Source organism: Dermacentor silvarum, chromosome 7 (assembly GCF_013339745.2).
Source record: "Dermacentor silvarum isolate Dsil-2018 chromosome 7, BIME_Dsil_1.4, whole genome shotgun sequence".
NCBI classification, from domain to species: domain Eukaryota; kingdom Metazoa; phylum Arthropoda; class Arachnida; order Ixodida; family Ixodidae; genus Dermacentor; species Dermacentor silvarum.
In genome coordinates this window covers 179,321,064-179,337,521 of record NC_051160.1, presented here as the reverse complement: position 1 = coordinate 179,337,521, position 16,458 = coordinate 179,321,064, and the positions used below count along the sequence as shown (strand labels likewise).

General features: G+C 49.8%; 1 protein-coding gene across 1 annotated transcript in view; it reads left to right on the top strand.

Moving 5' to 3' along the window:
- LOC119459367 (trafficking protein particle complex subunit 9-like) overlaps positions 1–16,458 on the top strand; it is a gene marked incomplete at its 5' end in the record, with an annotated part of 439,675 nt that overhangs the window by 154,239 nt on the left and 268,978 nt on the right. The window contains one exon of the mRNA XM_049671685.1: positions 10,164–10,290. Coding sequence (XP_049527642.1) covers positions 10,164–10,290 — 127 coding nt within the window. The remainder of the gene's footprint in view (positions 1–10,163; positions 10,291–16,458) is intronic.

The following is a 16,458-nucleotide window of genomic DNA, read 5'->3' as shown; positions in this document are numbered from 1 at the left end:
ATGCTTCCTCTAGTTTCTAGTCACGTGTTGACCTTGCACGCTGCGGCTACGGTGCAGAGGGAAGCAGCGGCGCTGTCCCCGGCCGGCCAACGAAACTGCCCACGCCGGCAAACGCCCACTTCCCTATAACGGCAGAAAACGAAACTTCGGGGAGCTGGCACCGGGCCGGCTGGAGCGGCCCAGCGGCGGCGCCTGCACGGTGGCGGGCGCGCATGGTGACAGTCGAAAGTGAGGGAGCTACGAGGGAGGGCGAGGAGAGCCACCGAAGCGGCGGAGTTGCCGAGGCAAAATCCGCTTCCCTGCCGCACTCCTCCCTCCCATTCCACGGTCTCTGTGTGCGCCCTTCGCCGTGCTGTGCCGGCGCCGCCCGCTCCCTGAAGTTTCGTTTACTGCCGTTATCGTGAAGCGAACGCGACAGAACACCCATACAAACTTGTTTCGCGGCCCTCGCTCGCTATGCGCGCCGTGATATTTCACGACTCGCACTCAAGATTCTGGTTTCAGCCTCACTGGCTGTTCGTTCACACCACGTGCGCTTGTCCTCCACTTCGTCTCTCTTTCTTCCTCGAGCACTCCTTGGGGCACCCGTTTGAGGGGAGCGTTTGCCGTCTCCACTGACTTACGTACTCCCAGGCAGCCGCACTGTAACCGGTATTTCGTTTCCCGCAACTGCACTATAAGCGATACGTGTATACATGTAGTGCTATGGGAAAATCAACGGGAGTCTGAAAAGACCGCACTATATCCGGTGCTGCACTATAAGTGGTTACGTTGAAAGCAACCTATGAACACACTCAAAAATGTGATGAAAATTCCTTGCCTATACTCCTTCATTTCATTTGTATATTTGTGACTATCAAAGTATGACATTGTTTTTTTTTTTTGTAACTCCACGACAGCATGCTCCTTTCACATGTGGTGATGTGCTTACACATCTGGCTGTGATAATAAATATGGTTCTGTTGTTGCATGATAATTTATGCACCTGTACATTCTTTTCTCGTACAGTTTAAACTGGGTGCTATTTCTGTGTAACTATGGTTTGCACAGTAGTTTTATGAAACAATGCGTGTCGTTACTTGTGATATTTTAGACGCAAGTGCAAGGGGATGTGATATTTATACAAGGTGACGTGATATATGCTGCATGTCTCTACTACTGCAGCCTGATGATTATCACGGTTCTTTAATGTAATTGCTATTGCATATGATGTGTGCATAAACATGTTTTACTTTAAAAAAGGGCTGTAGGTTGAAGAATAAAGAAAGTTGCAGTTTTGTTTAATGTTTTATTTACATGTCACTGCTACATTTGCAGTGTTAGCTTGCACTATAAAAATATTACTGTGTAACATTTCAGTTATTGACTCTACTATTTACAAGTGAGGACACTTGGCTGAAATCTACGTGAACACACTTCACGGCAGCCACACCGCTTGACATGTTGGATGACGAGTTGACAGCATTTTCAGGAAATTTTGCGGTTGTTGCGAGAGAAAAGGGTGCAGGACCTAGAAGGTGTGCATGTAACAGCACATTCGATGCAGCAGAAGGTGCGATGTGCACTGTGCATTTTGGCTTTTGTGAGCTTCACTGCCCGAGTAGAAACCGAGGAGACAAACGCTAATGTCCTTCATTACATAAGGGAAGCGGAGAACTGTCAGGGATACTAGTAAGAAAAAAAGGCTACAAAACAAAACTGCACGCTACATCCGTGGAACACAGGGCATCTACATGACGACAGCAGCAGCAAGCAAATGTCAAACACACCTTTAGAAGCCACTTAATTTTAGGTATCTTTCAATCTTATATGTTACCACTATATAGTTTGTTTTACTTATTATAAATGTACGGTCTACATAACCCTCGACTACACAACTTTTACATTTCTCTATAAATCGTTAATGCTTTGCATTATGTAGACATCAACTACAACTGAGTATGAAAAATGTTTTGTCAGCAATTTCACAGCAATAAATGCACAATGCAATTATTTCGTATCTGTTCGACCACCACATCTTGCTGATACTACAACAGCGTGTATGTACCTAGCGATGCTCACAATGCTGTTGATGTTGCAAATGCAGCCACACACTCCTCAAGTAATGCATGTGCTGCGCACGGGTTGTGTCGAACATGCCGATTACACTGTCTCGGACAGCCCGCCCTCTCAGATAATTCAATCGAGACCCGCTGTTTCGGGGCACACCATGTGGTATGGGGTCGCCGTTGTTATCGAGCTCACTACTACTGCTGGTGCTGCTGTCGTCATCACTTTCATCATCGTCGTCTTTGTCGCCCTCAGACAGCCGAAGGTTGTGTGTGCAACACAGCGCATGCAGCGACAATGTTGGCTGCTCGTTCTGGCTCGTAAAGGAGGGTGCGCTACCGCTGCAGACAGCGGAAATGCCTCATCAAGAGCCCAATACACCTCTCCACTACAGAACGTAAGGTGGCATGTGCTGTGTTGTACTTCCCCTCGGCTGTTTGTGTAGGAAGATAGCCGAGAACCGGGGTCAGGAGCCACGGATCCAAGGGATAGCCGCTGTCACCTGCATGAAAATGGAAATGGTGCACTGAGTACTGCTCTGATGAGAGGCAAGTTGACAACTGAGGAAAGTTACAGCATCATTCAACAAAGGTAGGGTTCAAACGTAGCAGACCTCACACTGTCGTGAGTCCCAAGTAAGAGCACGAATTGGGCATGTCCACCCCGACACAAACTGTTAACCAAATTACAAGCGTACTACTCGGTGCCCCCCTGAAGGTGAAGAAATCAACACTTACTGGTGCTACCAATGATAAAGTAGTAGCACTAATATGTGTTGCTTTCTTCTGCTCCTGGCAGGTACTTGGTAGCATGCTTGTAACTTAACACATTTAAAATTGTCAGTGCTAGCACTAATTGGTTTGATTTTTTCTACTTAGGCAGGCACTTACTCGTGTGCATGTTATTTAATTATAAGTTTGTGTTGGGGTGGACATGGCGTTTTATTCGCTGATGAAGCGTGATTACGACTAAAAATGCTCTGTCTCACCGATGAGGTATACACCGGGATTCGCGATGCGCCCCGCCTGGAACTGCCGGCGCAGCCATGTCGTCCGCCAGACGAATGAGTCGTGATCTGACCCCGGTCGCATGGGATACTCGGTCAGGATCCTCATGTCTGCGTCGCAGATCAGCGGAAAATGTGAACGGATAAAGTACGTGTTGACAGGTGCAACACAACTGTCAAAGGAATGAGCAGCACTAGAGAACATGACGTATACTTATGAACATGCAGTTTTCGGCGTAGTAGCCCTTCCGAGACATGAACGCAGCAGTATTGCGCTCACCCTTGGGTGCGATAATGGCAGTGAGGCCACCGTCCGTGCATCCGATAACGCCGGGAATAGCGCCGCGCCGAAGGAAACCCTCCTTCACGGCTGCCTTTTCTTCGGACGTCTTTGGAAAATGGTCACACTTGTTGCGGACCCCTGCGTTTACGACAGCCTCGGCCACGCGTCGCACGCACTCGCTCCCGGTCGACTGCGACACCCGCCGGATCGTCCCCTCGCTCCCTACGGACGCTTGCTCCCGGTGGCAAAGAAGAGCAGCGCGCACAACACCTTCTGCTCCACTGACAGTCCGGTCACTCGCTCCGCTTCTAGTTCCCCCACCAGTTCCTCGCACAACAACCGCACCATTTCCTTCAAGAGAAGAAAATGCCGTCGAAAATGGTCATCTGGCATGTCAAATGCGTCGTGTGGCTCTCCGTGTCCGCGTCGGCGAAGGCGAAGAGCCACCGCAGGGGGCAGCCATTTTTTATACGTTCTGAAACGACCCTACCTCCGGCGGTGCTAAAAAACTATGACTTTTATTGCGCATAATGAGTACATCAACGTCATTTTGACGTAGCGGGTTTCTGCGGGCTCCTGACATCGCGTGATTGACAGACAACATGGGCGTGGCCCGGTCATTTTCGACCAATCGCAGCCGGGTGAGGACATCAACAGTCATCGTCGAAAGTAATAGAATTGCTACCAAATAGCACCCCTGATCTCTTGAGTTGCTGACAACTGACACTTGACTTCAGTCAACGTAGAGAACAGGCTGGCTTTAGGAAGGGATATTCTACAATGGATCACATCCCATGTCATCAATCAGGTAATCGAGAAATCTGCGCAGTACAATAAACCTCTCTATATGGCTTTCACAGATAATGAAAACGCATTTGATTCAGTAGAGATACTAGCAGTCATAAAGGCCTTGCATAATCGAGGAGTACAGGCGGCATACGTGAATATCTTGGGAAGTAGCTACAAAGATTCCACAGCTACCTTGATTCTCCACAAGAAAAGTAAAAAGTTACCTATCAAGAAAGGGGTCAGGCAAGGAGACACAATCTATCCAATGCTATTCACTGCATGCTTAGAAGTATTCAAGCTATTAGACTGGGAAGGCTTACAAGTGAGAATCAACAGTGAATATCTCAACAACCTTCAGTTTGCAGAGCACGCAGTCCTGTTCAGCAACACTGGGGATGAATTACAACAATTGATTGAGGACCTTAATCGAGAAAGTGTAAGAGTAGGGTTGAAGATTAATATGCAGAAGGCAAAGGTAATGTTCAATACCCTGGCAAGGGGACAATAATTCATGATCGCCAGTCAGCCTCTAGAGTCTCTGCAGGAGTGTAGTATTTATCTCCTTCAATTAGTCACAGGGGACCCTGATCATGAGAAGGAAATTTACAGAAGAATAAAATTGGTTGGAGAGCATGTGTCAAGCATTTCTGACTGGGAGTTTACCATTTTCGTTGAAAAAAAAAGGGTGTACAATCAGTGCATTCTACCAGTGCTAACATGTGGGGCAGAAACATGGAGGTTAACAAAGAAGCTCGAGAACAAGTTAAGGACTGCGCAAAGAGCGATGTAGCGAAAAATGTTAGGCATAACGTTAAGAGACAGGAAGGGAGCAGTGTGGATCAATGAGCAAGTAGCGATAGCCAATATTCTATACATAAATCAGTGAACACACTCAAGAGTCGGCTCACTAAGACTTGGACCAACCCATGAGGCTGAGTTCATGTGGGCCTAGCTGAGTGGAATTTTGATGAACATGAGTCGGAGTGAGCTCAGTTGAGTAGAATTTTGGGTGAGTCTGAGTCCGTGTGAGCTAGGTTGAGTAGAGTTTTGGGGAGTCTGCACACACATGCCTTTAAATCACACAATGCAATAAAACAGTATGCAGCTGCATCTCACAAGCTAACAAAAATAAGATTCAGATACACAAATCTCATGCTGTCTTTGTATATCTTGCAAGTTGCATGATACTTTAATTGTAGAGAGAGTAATGACAGGATATCGTTATTTGAGTTTATGCAGTTATATGTGTAATTGCAAACTGATTAGCAACTTTTCCTCTATGTTGTTGGGCACAGCGTATGCCTCGTGATACGTCTGCACACTTGATTAGCTGCGGACATCCAAGAACCGTATGCACTTGAAAGGATCGATGGCATCATTCTGAGGAATGAATGCAACTGGCTAACTTCTCTGCAGCATTTTGATTTGCTTTTGTTTAATGTGTTATCTACTCTCGACTTTGTTCTCCCGACTTTGATCTCTCGACTTTGTTCATAAAAACAAGGTGCTTACCTGCTTTCCACATTTTTGCATGTGTTTTACTTGAGGTATAGAGAGAGAGAAGCAGGGAACGGCGGGGATGTTTACGATTAAGTGGTTACTAATACTGTGATACAGTGGAATCCTGTTGGAATGCTTTGACGTGTAGCTTTTCCCGCTTGAACGCGATGTCTTATTCTGTAAGATGGGTCAGTGGCTCGGCAGTACGTGTAAGGAGTCGAGGGCGTTATCTGATAGACCTCTTTACGAGTTATCTTATTGAGCCAACGGTAATCCACACAGAAGCGTATTGAGCCGTCCTTCTTGCGTACTAATACTACAGAAGACGCCCAAAGACAGTGGAAAGGCCGAATGACACCACGATGCAGCATATCGTCGACTTGCTCAGTAATTATCTGTCGCTCGGCTGCCGACACGCGGTATGGTCGCTCGCGTAATGGTGGATGGGAACCAGTGGGGACGCTGTGAGTGACGATCGCCGTACGTCCCAGGGATGGCTGGTTGCAATCAAACGACGAGTGAAAATTTTGAAGAAGCGCGAGGACTTGCTGGCGGTACGGAGGTGGCAGATCGGCGTCCAAGGCAGATTCAAGAACGTCTGACGACGACGACGGCGACGATGATGATGATGATGATGTGCACAGCAAGGGAGAAGAGAGGGCGTCGAGCTCATAACAGGCCGTGTCATCGGAAGTATCGAGAATGTGAAGCGGGTCAAGGGGCTGAACAGGACCGAGTGATTCTCTGCGCAATAAGGTCACAGGGGATTGAAACAGGTTACACACAAACATAGCGGATAATCCAGATACAGTGTAGAGGACAGCAAACGGGAGAGGTAGAGCCTTGCGACGGTGTAAAAAGCACCGTAGCGTCTTGCGCGGTGGAGCAAAATACGGGCACAAGAACCGCCATTTCGGGTGGTATGTTCGTATCGGAGACAACGGTGAGCTTGGCGGCTTTACTTGCAGAAGGGTCAGGCAGCGGAGCATCAGAAAGCGGAAAAGCGCCACTTCGGCCCGAGCACAGTCGATGACGGCACGATGGTGAGACAAGAAGTCCCAGCCAAGAATGATGTCATGTGAACATGAAGGCAGCACGAAAAATTCAAGAACATAAACAATGCCGGTAATGACAATGCCCTTGCAGTACATTGAGCAAGCGGTGCTATATGCTGCGCACTCGCGGTGCGCACTAGCAAACCAGACAACAGCGTGGTGACCTTGTTGAGATTATGACAAAGCTTTTCGTCCTCCTCCCCTACACATCCAACCTTTCAAAAGTGGTGAAGTGCTCCATCGCCCTAGGGGCCCTTAGAAATGCCGTTGTTCGCTCTTGCCCTCACTTGATGTCCAGCAGCTTCTCCAATCAAGTCCAGCGACTTAAGGAAAGTGGCTACCCTACACAACTGCTGTCATTCTCGACGGAAGCTTTATTGCAAGAGGTTCGTTCCCCCAGGAAACAGCGCGCAGTGGTTGAGGATTTAACCAAGACTGTTGCGATCCCGTACATACATGGTGTTTCCCATCGCATCAAGAAAGCCGCAGGCCGGGCTGGTGTAAAGGGGGGGTTTACCGCGCCTAACAAGTTGGGAAGGCTGTGCAAGAAAGTCAATGAGAGCCGGAGAGCACCTGGACTGTGCAATAAGCGACATGTCGCCAAGCCTGTAGAATGCAATACCAATGCAGTGTATTCAATTCCCACCTCGTGTGGCTGCACTTACATAGGGCAAACGGGACGTTGTATTAATGATTGTTTGCAGGAGCATGCGTACTGTGTCAATATTAAGACTGGCAGTAATCTTGCTGTTCATTGTGCAATGTGTGGGTGTGCACCACTCCTAGATAACACACGTGTGTTAAGAAGGTACAGCGATCAGATGGCCAGGGAAATTTTTGAGGCCTTTTCCATGTGTCATTTAGGAGCCACCTGTGTTAGTGCCCCATTTTTAACTCTCTGCGATAAGGAACTTAAGTTCCTCAGGAGTTGATCACTTTGGCCTGTGCCCACCATGTGTATTGTTAAATTTGTATTTTTTAGTGTTTTTGATGCATGCGCAGCTGGAGTTGATAGCCGGTTCTGATATGAAGTCACGTGGGCTGGGATCCCAAGACAACCCGGAGCTGCCCGAAGTTAGCAAAATCGGACGCCGGGACAGCGCTGGCCAGGAGATAAATGTAAACATGCTACCAGCATGGCAACGACCGGCATGGGCGGTGCGCGCGAGGCGTAGTCGGCCCATTTCTGCGTTGCCACCTCGAAAATATACAGGTGTATTCGGGCAAACAATAACTTTTGCGAGATTTTGCGTGACTGGCACAGCGTAACAATGCCAATACAGAAAACCGCACGTAAATAATCGCGAAAAAGCGATCGCTCGAGGAATGCCTCGAGGAGGTCGGCCACCGGCGACATTAGAAGTCATTTGACAAGACATGAAAAAGCGGGTACGTCATCACATGTAAAATTTGCCGATCGAAATGCTTGAATTCGATTTGAGAAAATTTGTATCGGTTGATAGCGCTCCTTTTAATTCTGCTCCTGTGCTGAAGGAGCTGGCTCTGCGGCTGGCGCATGAAAATGCAGGCCACCTGGGACCAGCGAAAAGCTTTACACGAAAAATAGTATTGGTCGATATTGGTATTGTTAGAGAGCAATAATTAACCTAATATACGTGTGGCCACTATTCATCTCAACCAGTGCACTCCTTTAACATCAACGGCGGTTTCGAGCTGCCACCCCAGCATACGACGAAGAGACGGAGCGAACATGGCTAGCTGCGACGCCTTCGCTATATAACTGCAGAAAAAAGATATCGCCGCATATACGCGAGCAATGTGAAAAGGGATACCACTAGAGAAAGATGGACCAAAAAAGCACCGCGATGTGGGGAATTGAGCGTCTACAACTTCGCGACCAACTTGCGCGGAACACAATCATAATCAAGCATAATCGACAGCGGCCACGGTGACGCCGCGCGCGCTGTATACGGCGGGGAAGAAGGATTCACGGCATGCACACATGCACACACAAAGGAAGCTTCAAATGGTTCGCCAGCCGCTCGTATGGCACCGCCTCGCAAGGCAGAACGGTGCACCCTAGTAAGATAATGCTAGAAGCAACGCAATCAGCGATCCACGCACCGCGCCGACGAGTACGCGAGACGAAGTCCAACACCACAACAGCCAGGGCGGCGCGCACTAGCGTCGACGCAAGCAGTTGGCTGAGCAAGGTAAAAGTCCTCAAGCGCCCGCTCTGCAATCCGTCAAGTCCCCACAAATATGGCGGCGAGCACGCATCGCCTCTTTTTGTCGTCTGCTAGCCAGAGAACTTCTAGAGAGCAGCCAGAACAAAATCGTCCTGGCTGGTTCTGGCAGCCCGCGGGTAGCCAGAAGCGTCCAGCCCGAGTAAAATGAACGCGCGGCGGAAGTGCGTCACGCGGTCGGCGGAGCAACCCGAGAAAAACGAAGGCGCGCTGGCTGGCTCTGGCAGCCCGCGGGTAGCCAGAAGTGGAAAATCGAAGAAGCCCACAGTCAAATCAAGCTGCGCTCCAGCTATCATCAACCGCTGCAAACATAGCGAGATAACAGCACACAGCACTTCGCGGCGCTGGCATCAGTCCAAGTTGGTTCAGGCCAAGCTGCGGAGCGTTCGTGTTAAGCATGCTGACAGCGGTACGTGTTATCTGTATTGCATTGCATCCTGTTGAGCGTACCCTACTAAATATTCTGCACACCACATGCAATGATAGGAGTAGCCCCGTCAGTGTCATTTGTTGAAAGACCTTGTGGGAATTACGAAGGTTCATATTTCCCCGCGTCCTTACGCGCGCCACGGAAGTGAGGAGAGCAGACGCGTTTTTCCCTCTTCCCGTTCGGGGAGCCAAACGGCTTTTCGCGCGGTGGCGCGATCCTCTTGGAAACCGGTTGCAAACGCAGCGGTGACGTGCACGCGGAGCCCCGCGCTCATTGGACCGAGCCCAGAACGAGGCGGGGCGGTCGCGATCGGTGCGACCGGCGCACGCCAGAGAAATGGGACACGACTGCGAGCCGCGACGAAGGACGGAGCTCAGGTAACCATCTTGTTCCCTTCCTTTGTCGTGTCCTACCTCATTCGACCACTATCGACCCCGACAAACGTCGAGGTCGACTCTATAGCCTGCTTCCACGCGAATTCCCATGGAGCAATAAACCCTTTTTATACTTGTTACACTATCATGTGTTGTCGTGTTTCTGCCTGTCCTTGTACCGCCGAACCCCGGTAGTACAAGGCAAGCACAAGGGAGTTGGCCGTCAAGCCTAAGCCTTACGACAAAGGCGGCTTGAGAGAACCCGGAGACTACAACCTACCAACGACTGATATATACTGGGCTTGTGTATACGTGTTATGCATTTTCACTTGTTTTATTGGCAACTCTGTCTGTGTGCAATTGGTGGCATGTGAGGAGTCACGTGCATGACTGTACACATAGTTATTGCCCCTTCTGGTTGGCCCACTTGTTGCAGTGAGCACATCATGATTTGTTTTTCCACCATGCAGTCCTTGCTGGCAGACGGCGTACCTCTGGAGAGCTTCCCAGCGTCCCTGGAGCTGCCGCCTGAGTCCAGCCCATACCCGGTCAAACTGCTGGGCACACCCCGGGCTACCGGGCAACTCCAGCTACGGGGTGAGTGCAAGCGGGGCTCCACTTGAAGGAGAGAAATGCAGCTGGGGCTGTTTTGTGTGCACGATGCAAGCACACATAATGTGATGCTCCCATGTCAATGCTTGCTTTGACCAAGGCAGGCTCACAGGTTGCTGTTGCATCACAAGCACAGCAGCTAACTCTCAGTGGCCATCCCAGACATTACAGCGTAGACCGCTTATAACGTAAGTTGCTGGAGTCGCGAATATCCGCACTATAAGTGGTACCGCACTATAACCAAAATAACTATTTTATTGCGATAATGGACACTCCAGGCGCATTTCTGCCATCACTGTCACCGTGCTCGAGGTTCTGTATTCGCTTACTAAATAAATTAACAAGCACGGTGTCATGCGCACACAAGCAAACATGAACACATCTTGCTCGTTGACCGCGGAAACGAACTGTCAAAACGCTCAAGTGACAAATCGCGGCGAGCGAATCGACCTTAGTGCTATCATGCCTCTCGCTTCAGCGCGACCTATAAGCGGCGAAAACACGGTGCGCGGTGGACTTTCCCCGTCGCCGACTGCTTTCAAAATAGGGCCAAGGCGATTGTATCGCCGAAGTGGATCGTCGCAGATTACGTCCTGCTTCGGTCCACTGAAACCATTCTGCATTGCTTTGCTGGCGAAAATCCTCTCCTTCTGCTTGCGCCAGTCCCGAACGCAGGTCACATGATCACTTTCCTTTTAAATGCGGTATCATGATGAATTCGGTACTTCATGCTGATAGAGCAGACGCAGAGAACGTGAAGACAGACGGTAGACTATTGCCTAAGCACTTGTACTGCAGCACATGGTGGAATTAAGCTACGGTAGCTAGACTCGAGAGTAGCTACGCTCGACGCGCGTGCGAGGCGGTCATTTTGAAATGCCGACGGCTATAAGGTAACGCAGATTTAGGGTCGTACTCGACTCTAAGTCCGACTCACCGCGACCAGATAGCGAGTGCATATGTTCGCCCCATGCTATGACACCATCGCCTAGTCGTTCACGTGTACGGTCACGCGAACGGTGGCGCGTTCGAACGATCCGTGTTCGTCCATACCGGTGTCCTGCTCTTAGCCTCGCGCGACGGTTGCGCGAAGCGGGCCGGCGCACGCGCAAAGCGTTCGTGCGTGTTGGCCGCCGATCCCAACCCAAAGAGAGAGAGCGCCTCCGACCTTTTTCTCCCAAGTGACCTCGCCATTCGGTGGCGTTAGCATCGCGACACTAGCGCCATTTCTCGCAACGCGCCGCAACCACCGCCGGGCTTAGCCACACAGAGAAGCCAGACTACAGGAGACATGCGGGGAAAACAACATCAGGGGACGCGTGAGAGTCGTGCATCCCCACAACACAAACACCGCAAGTAAGGTTTTAAGTCAAGCGCTCACTGCCAGCTGTTTATTTGCCACATTGGAAACCCACATGTACGCACGACTACCGCACCTACTCAATACACAACACCACAAGAAAGGTTTTAACTTAAGCGCTCACTGCCAAGTGTTTATTCGCCACAAAGAAAACCAACATGTACAATTATGAGCAATATGAAAGGAAACACAGGAACATGTGGCAAACAGCCTTGAAACAGACTCAGAGCGATACATAGATGGCGCTGTGAAAAAAAAGGGGGAAATAAGGGCGCTCTTCCACTAACTGTTGGCACTCCCACTATGCTGGCATTTCTACAAAGCAGCAGCTTACGTCATTTCGCCGATAATATGGTATTGTCCGACAGCCGATAAGACGGTAATCGTCGCAGTGACTTACACCGATTCATATTCTTTTCTTTCATTCATTCTTTTTTTTCTTCGCGTAACTGCTTGATAGTACTCTTAGACCAAGCTTGCCCTGTATTTCAAACCAATTCCAGAGTCCTTCCATGCTTTTCTGGTCACGAAACTGCCGCCTCAGTTTCATATAGAGCCAGCGCCCGCCGCTAGAGGCGCGACCGTGCATGGGAGGGCATGCGAACGCCGCTACCGCTGTGGTTGTGTGCGGGGCAGCCTCGGTATTCTAGCTTTCTCAACTTCCACAACCGTCGGTTTACTTTCACGTAACTATTTTTAACATTCCACATGCTTAAATAACTGCCCGATTGCGTCTTCTGCCACGATATGAGCGCCCGGGACGAAAAAAAAGCCGCTCATAACATGGAGCTTGCGGCGGTCTCGGACCAAAGAAAAAAAAAAGTATCTGGGATTTTGAGTCAGAATCGCCATACGATTATGAGGCATGCCGTAGTGGTGGACTCAGGATTAATTTTGACCACCTGGGATCCTTTAAAATGCACCTAAATTTAAATAAACGGGTGTTTTACATTTCGCCCCCGTCGAAATGCGTCCGCTGTGCACGGCCGGGCGGTCTCGGTCCATATTTCTTCGTCATCGCCGTTCGCCTCAACACTTCGGTAGGCTCCGCTGTTTAATATTTGCCTGAAATTAGACACCGCGCATTCGCACAAAGCGCCAGTGGTCCCACTTATCACCAGATGAAACCTATGGGCTGTTGCACCCCCGCAAGTAAGCGCCAACTCTCCGTTGCGCATAGCGTCAGATTGTTCACCGAGCACAGCTGTTCACTTTCTGTTAAATTGTGGGCAGTATCTTATCCGAAGATCAAAAGTATGAAATTGTTATTGCAAAAGACTGCTTCTGTAGAATGCTTAATGACAATGAAAAGGAAATTGAGCTGCTCCGAGCGCTTCAGATTTCTCTGCAAAACGATGCCATTTCTGAATGAGATTTAGGTAGGATAAATGCAAGACAAAATCCACTACTAAATGTCTTCGGTGCGACTTTTAGCAACGGATTAAGGCAAACGTGAAGTGTTAGGACCTGTACAGTTGAAACTAGCTGTATTGTAATTAGGCAATTGCCTTAGCAAGCAGTCTTTTAGAAGCGTCAGTAAGCCCAACACTTATTCAAGCTGCTCGTGGTTTCGACGCAGAAGCGATGAGACTAGGTATTTTGTTTCTTAATGCGCACCTATTTACAGGATGTTAAAATGTTGTAATCACCGGTCCTGATATTCTTATCATGGTCGAAAAATAAAGAAAAACTGCTTTATAATTCGATTAAAAAAAGAAATAAAACGTGTTGGTGCAAAAACAACATACAAGCATGATCATTTATTTATCATGCAAAATAAGTGGAGCGAAATACAAACAGCACAAAGAGGTGTCCGGTCATGAATGTTCCACCATTCACAATGCAAGAAGTTGTTAAAAGCACTGATATAATAAGCATAAAGATATAATAATCTGATGTAATAAGCATAAAGAAAAAAACATCAAACGTGAGAGATATGTATTAAGGGGCAGGAAACAAACACCAGCAAACGAATGGCAATAAATGCACAATGCATAAGATTGTTTCTATAAACAAGAAAGTGTAAAGCATAGGCATTTCATAACACATGGCAAAACAACTCAAACGAACACAAGTAGCCACATCACAAATACAGTAATTAAAAAAATATGGCTGGTTAGAGATACCACTATTCTACTTCTGCAGCTGTTACTTAAACATGCACACACAACTTGCTCAACAAATCATAATGCAAATATAGGTTTGGGCTTCGTGAGGTACGCTGGAAGGCCTTCAAAAATCCTTGGAATGGCGTTAGTCTTCAGCGTCGGCTGCTCACGCTCCAGGGACACGGCGTCGCCGTTGATGTTGAAATTGTACGCAGTGACGATTTCGGAGGCGTCGAAATGTTTCGCGCATTCGAAGTTAAAACCGCCACCTTCCTGCCGCGGTATGGCCCACTTCCATTTCTCGCGCAGCTCCTTGTCAATAGGCAAACGGAACAACGACACCTTTTCGGTCGTGCCCTTGTAGCCGGAACGGCAACCCGGCACGCAACACGTGTTCGGCATCGTTGTCCCACCCCGCCACTTCAACTAAACAGTCCAGCACTCGAAAAATAGCACAGCACATGCACAGAACGCACCCGATCACTCAGCTCGCCTCGCACTGCGCAAGCGTTTCGGTACGCGAACGATGCCCTCCGATGCGTAGTGGCGCCGCGTCGCGGCAGCTTTGGACAGCGTATGAACCTCTCCCATAGATGACGGCGGAGTTTCGTGACCAGAAAAACATGGAAGGACTCTGCCAATTCTTTATTTGAATCGACGCACCCAGTTGTCAGTGATGCAATATCTAACAGTGTTATCACTGTCTGCTGGCAATGCGAAGTTCCGCACTTTGCAGATGCATGGCGGGAGTGCAAACAGTTGTTAGAACAGCGTCCCCCTTTCCACCTTGTTTCTGACGGCGGCCACTGCGTATCACCCATAGCTGGGTCTGAGTGTGTTTTCTATGTGTTCCTGTGTTCCCTTTCATATTGCTCATAATAGTTGTGGGAACCCTCGGGTCCCATAACCGCCGCACGGGCAGCGAACGTCGCGTCACGCGCATGCGTGCCAGGGAGCGTTGGGAGAGGGGAAACTTTCCTTTCGCGGGCGGTGCACGGGAATCGCAAGCGCTATCAGCGCCACCGGGTGGGTCACGCGAGATCCCGCTGATATCGCCCGGGTCTCTTTGGTCCCCAGCAAGCGGCGATGGCGAAAGTCTCCGCTGCTGCTCCCGTATTCCCGCACGTGGTTAGTCAACCGCGTTGCCGCGGCAAACGCCGCCCCCCCCCCCGTATTCCCCAGTTGGTAAGTCGGAAGCCCTTCTTTACCTAGTGTATTATTCTCTTCGAGGGAACCCTCAGCGATGTCAACTATAGCTAGCTGGCCTGCTTGAAGTGTTAGTTTCAGTCGTAATAAATGCTTTCCGAGTGTACACGTGGTTGTCGTCTATTGTTTCCTCGAGCTTGTATCGGACCGCGGTTGATGCGCAGGCATGCGCCAACCGCGGGGCTCGGTGTGTCGAGGCAGAGGGCCGTCGGCAATCCCCACATATCCCGACATTTTGGCGTTCCCAACGTGGGGCAAGCTCTTGGAAAACGGGACGACGATCTGTCCGGACCAGCGTTAGGCCTCAGCCGAAGGCGTGATTGCTAGCTAGATCTGTGTGTGCTTTCTTGAGGGCGAGTTAACGCTGCGCCAGCGTCGTCGAACTCGTGTAGACGCTGAGATTTGCAGCAAATTTTCTTTTAAGAGTACGCCCGAAGCGAGTGAGTGCAGCAGCCGGCGCGGTGGTCGATTTTCCCTGTACATATGTAAATAGCCTCCTTTCTGTATCTTTGGCTCTGGGAGCTGGGCGCCGGAAATGCTGGCTAGGACGTCAGCGGGGCGCAGTCCCAGGAGCCTGCTCGGAAGCTGCGTGTTGAGCAGCGAGCGGGGACCACTTAGCTAGGCCTGCATCTCCTCGCGGCGGCTCATTGGAACCCTTTATGGGTCTTTTGTGGCATTGGTATCCGTCGTGGACGCGATTAGGCCTAAGGCTCTGCAGAGCTGCCGGTCGCATGTTCGAAGACGACCATGCCGTGACATTTAGCGGGTGCAACCGGATTCGCTAGTTCTACTATACTCGCTCGAGCGGGGAAACCTCGTTCGAAATAGAAAGCTTATTTTGTTCAGTTGAACTCAATAGTTTGCGGGCGGAATAACCGAAATCTCGGGGGACCAGAGAGCGCTTTGTTCATACGAGCATTGCCCACTTTCGCGCTGTATCGGACCGGAAAAATTCGGTCGAAGCGAATAACTTCATTCAAACGAACTGGATTGTTTTTTTTTTCTCGTTACCGCATAAAGCTATGCGGTAGACGGGTGGTTCAGCATCGTGTCAGACGGCCGACGCTGCGGCGGCCTCTACTGCCTTAATTCTAAGTGTTTGTGGAGTGCATTTGAGCGACTTTGCAGAACGAGTGAAGCCGCCTGGACTTGTTATTGCTGCCATCGTCCACGTCCCTGCCTGCTGTCTCGCCCTCAAATTGCAGCGGAGGCCCCTCCCTGTTCGCGGCCCGATGCAGTAACACATGGCAGCCACAATGAGGGAGGCCCACCATCCTACACTCCCACGAGGATGAGTCGGTGCGAGGTTCATCGTGCCGGCACGCGCGCCGCTTCGAGAAAGTCCAGACCCGCTGTTCCCGGGTGGACATTGCGGCGCGCATCTTGAGGGCAAGCCATCTTCAGCCCCCGTCATCGTCAACCACTGTGACGGCCGCCACACAGGACTGTGCTGCCTATCATCGTGGATTCGGACATTTC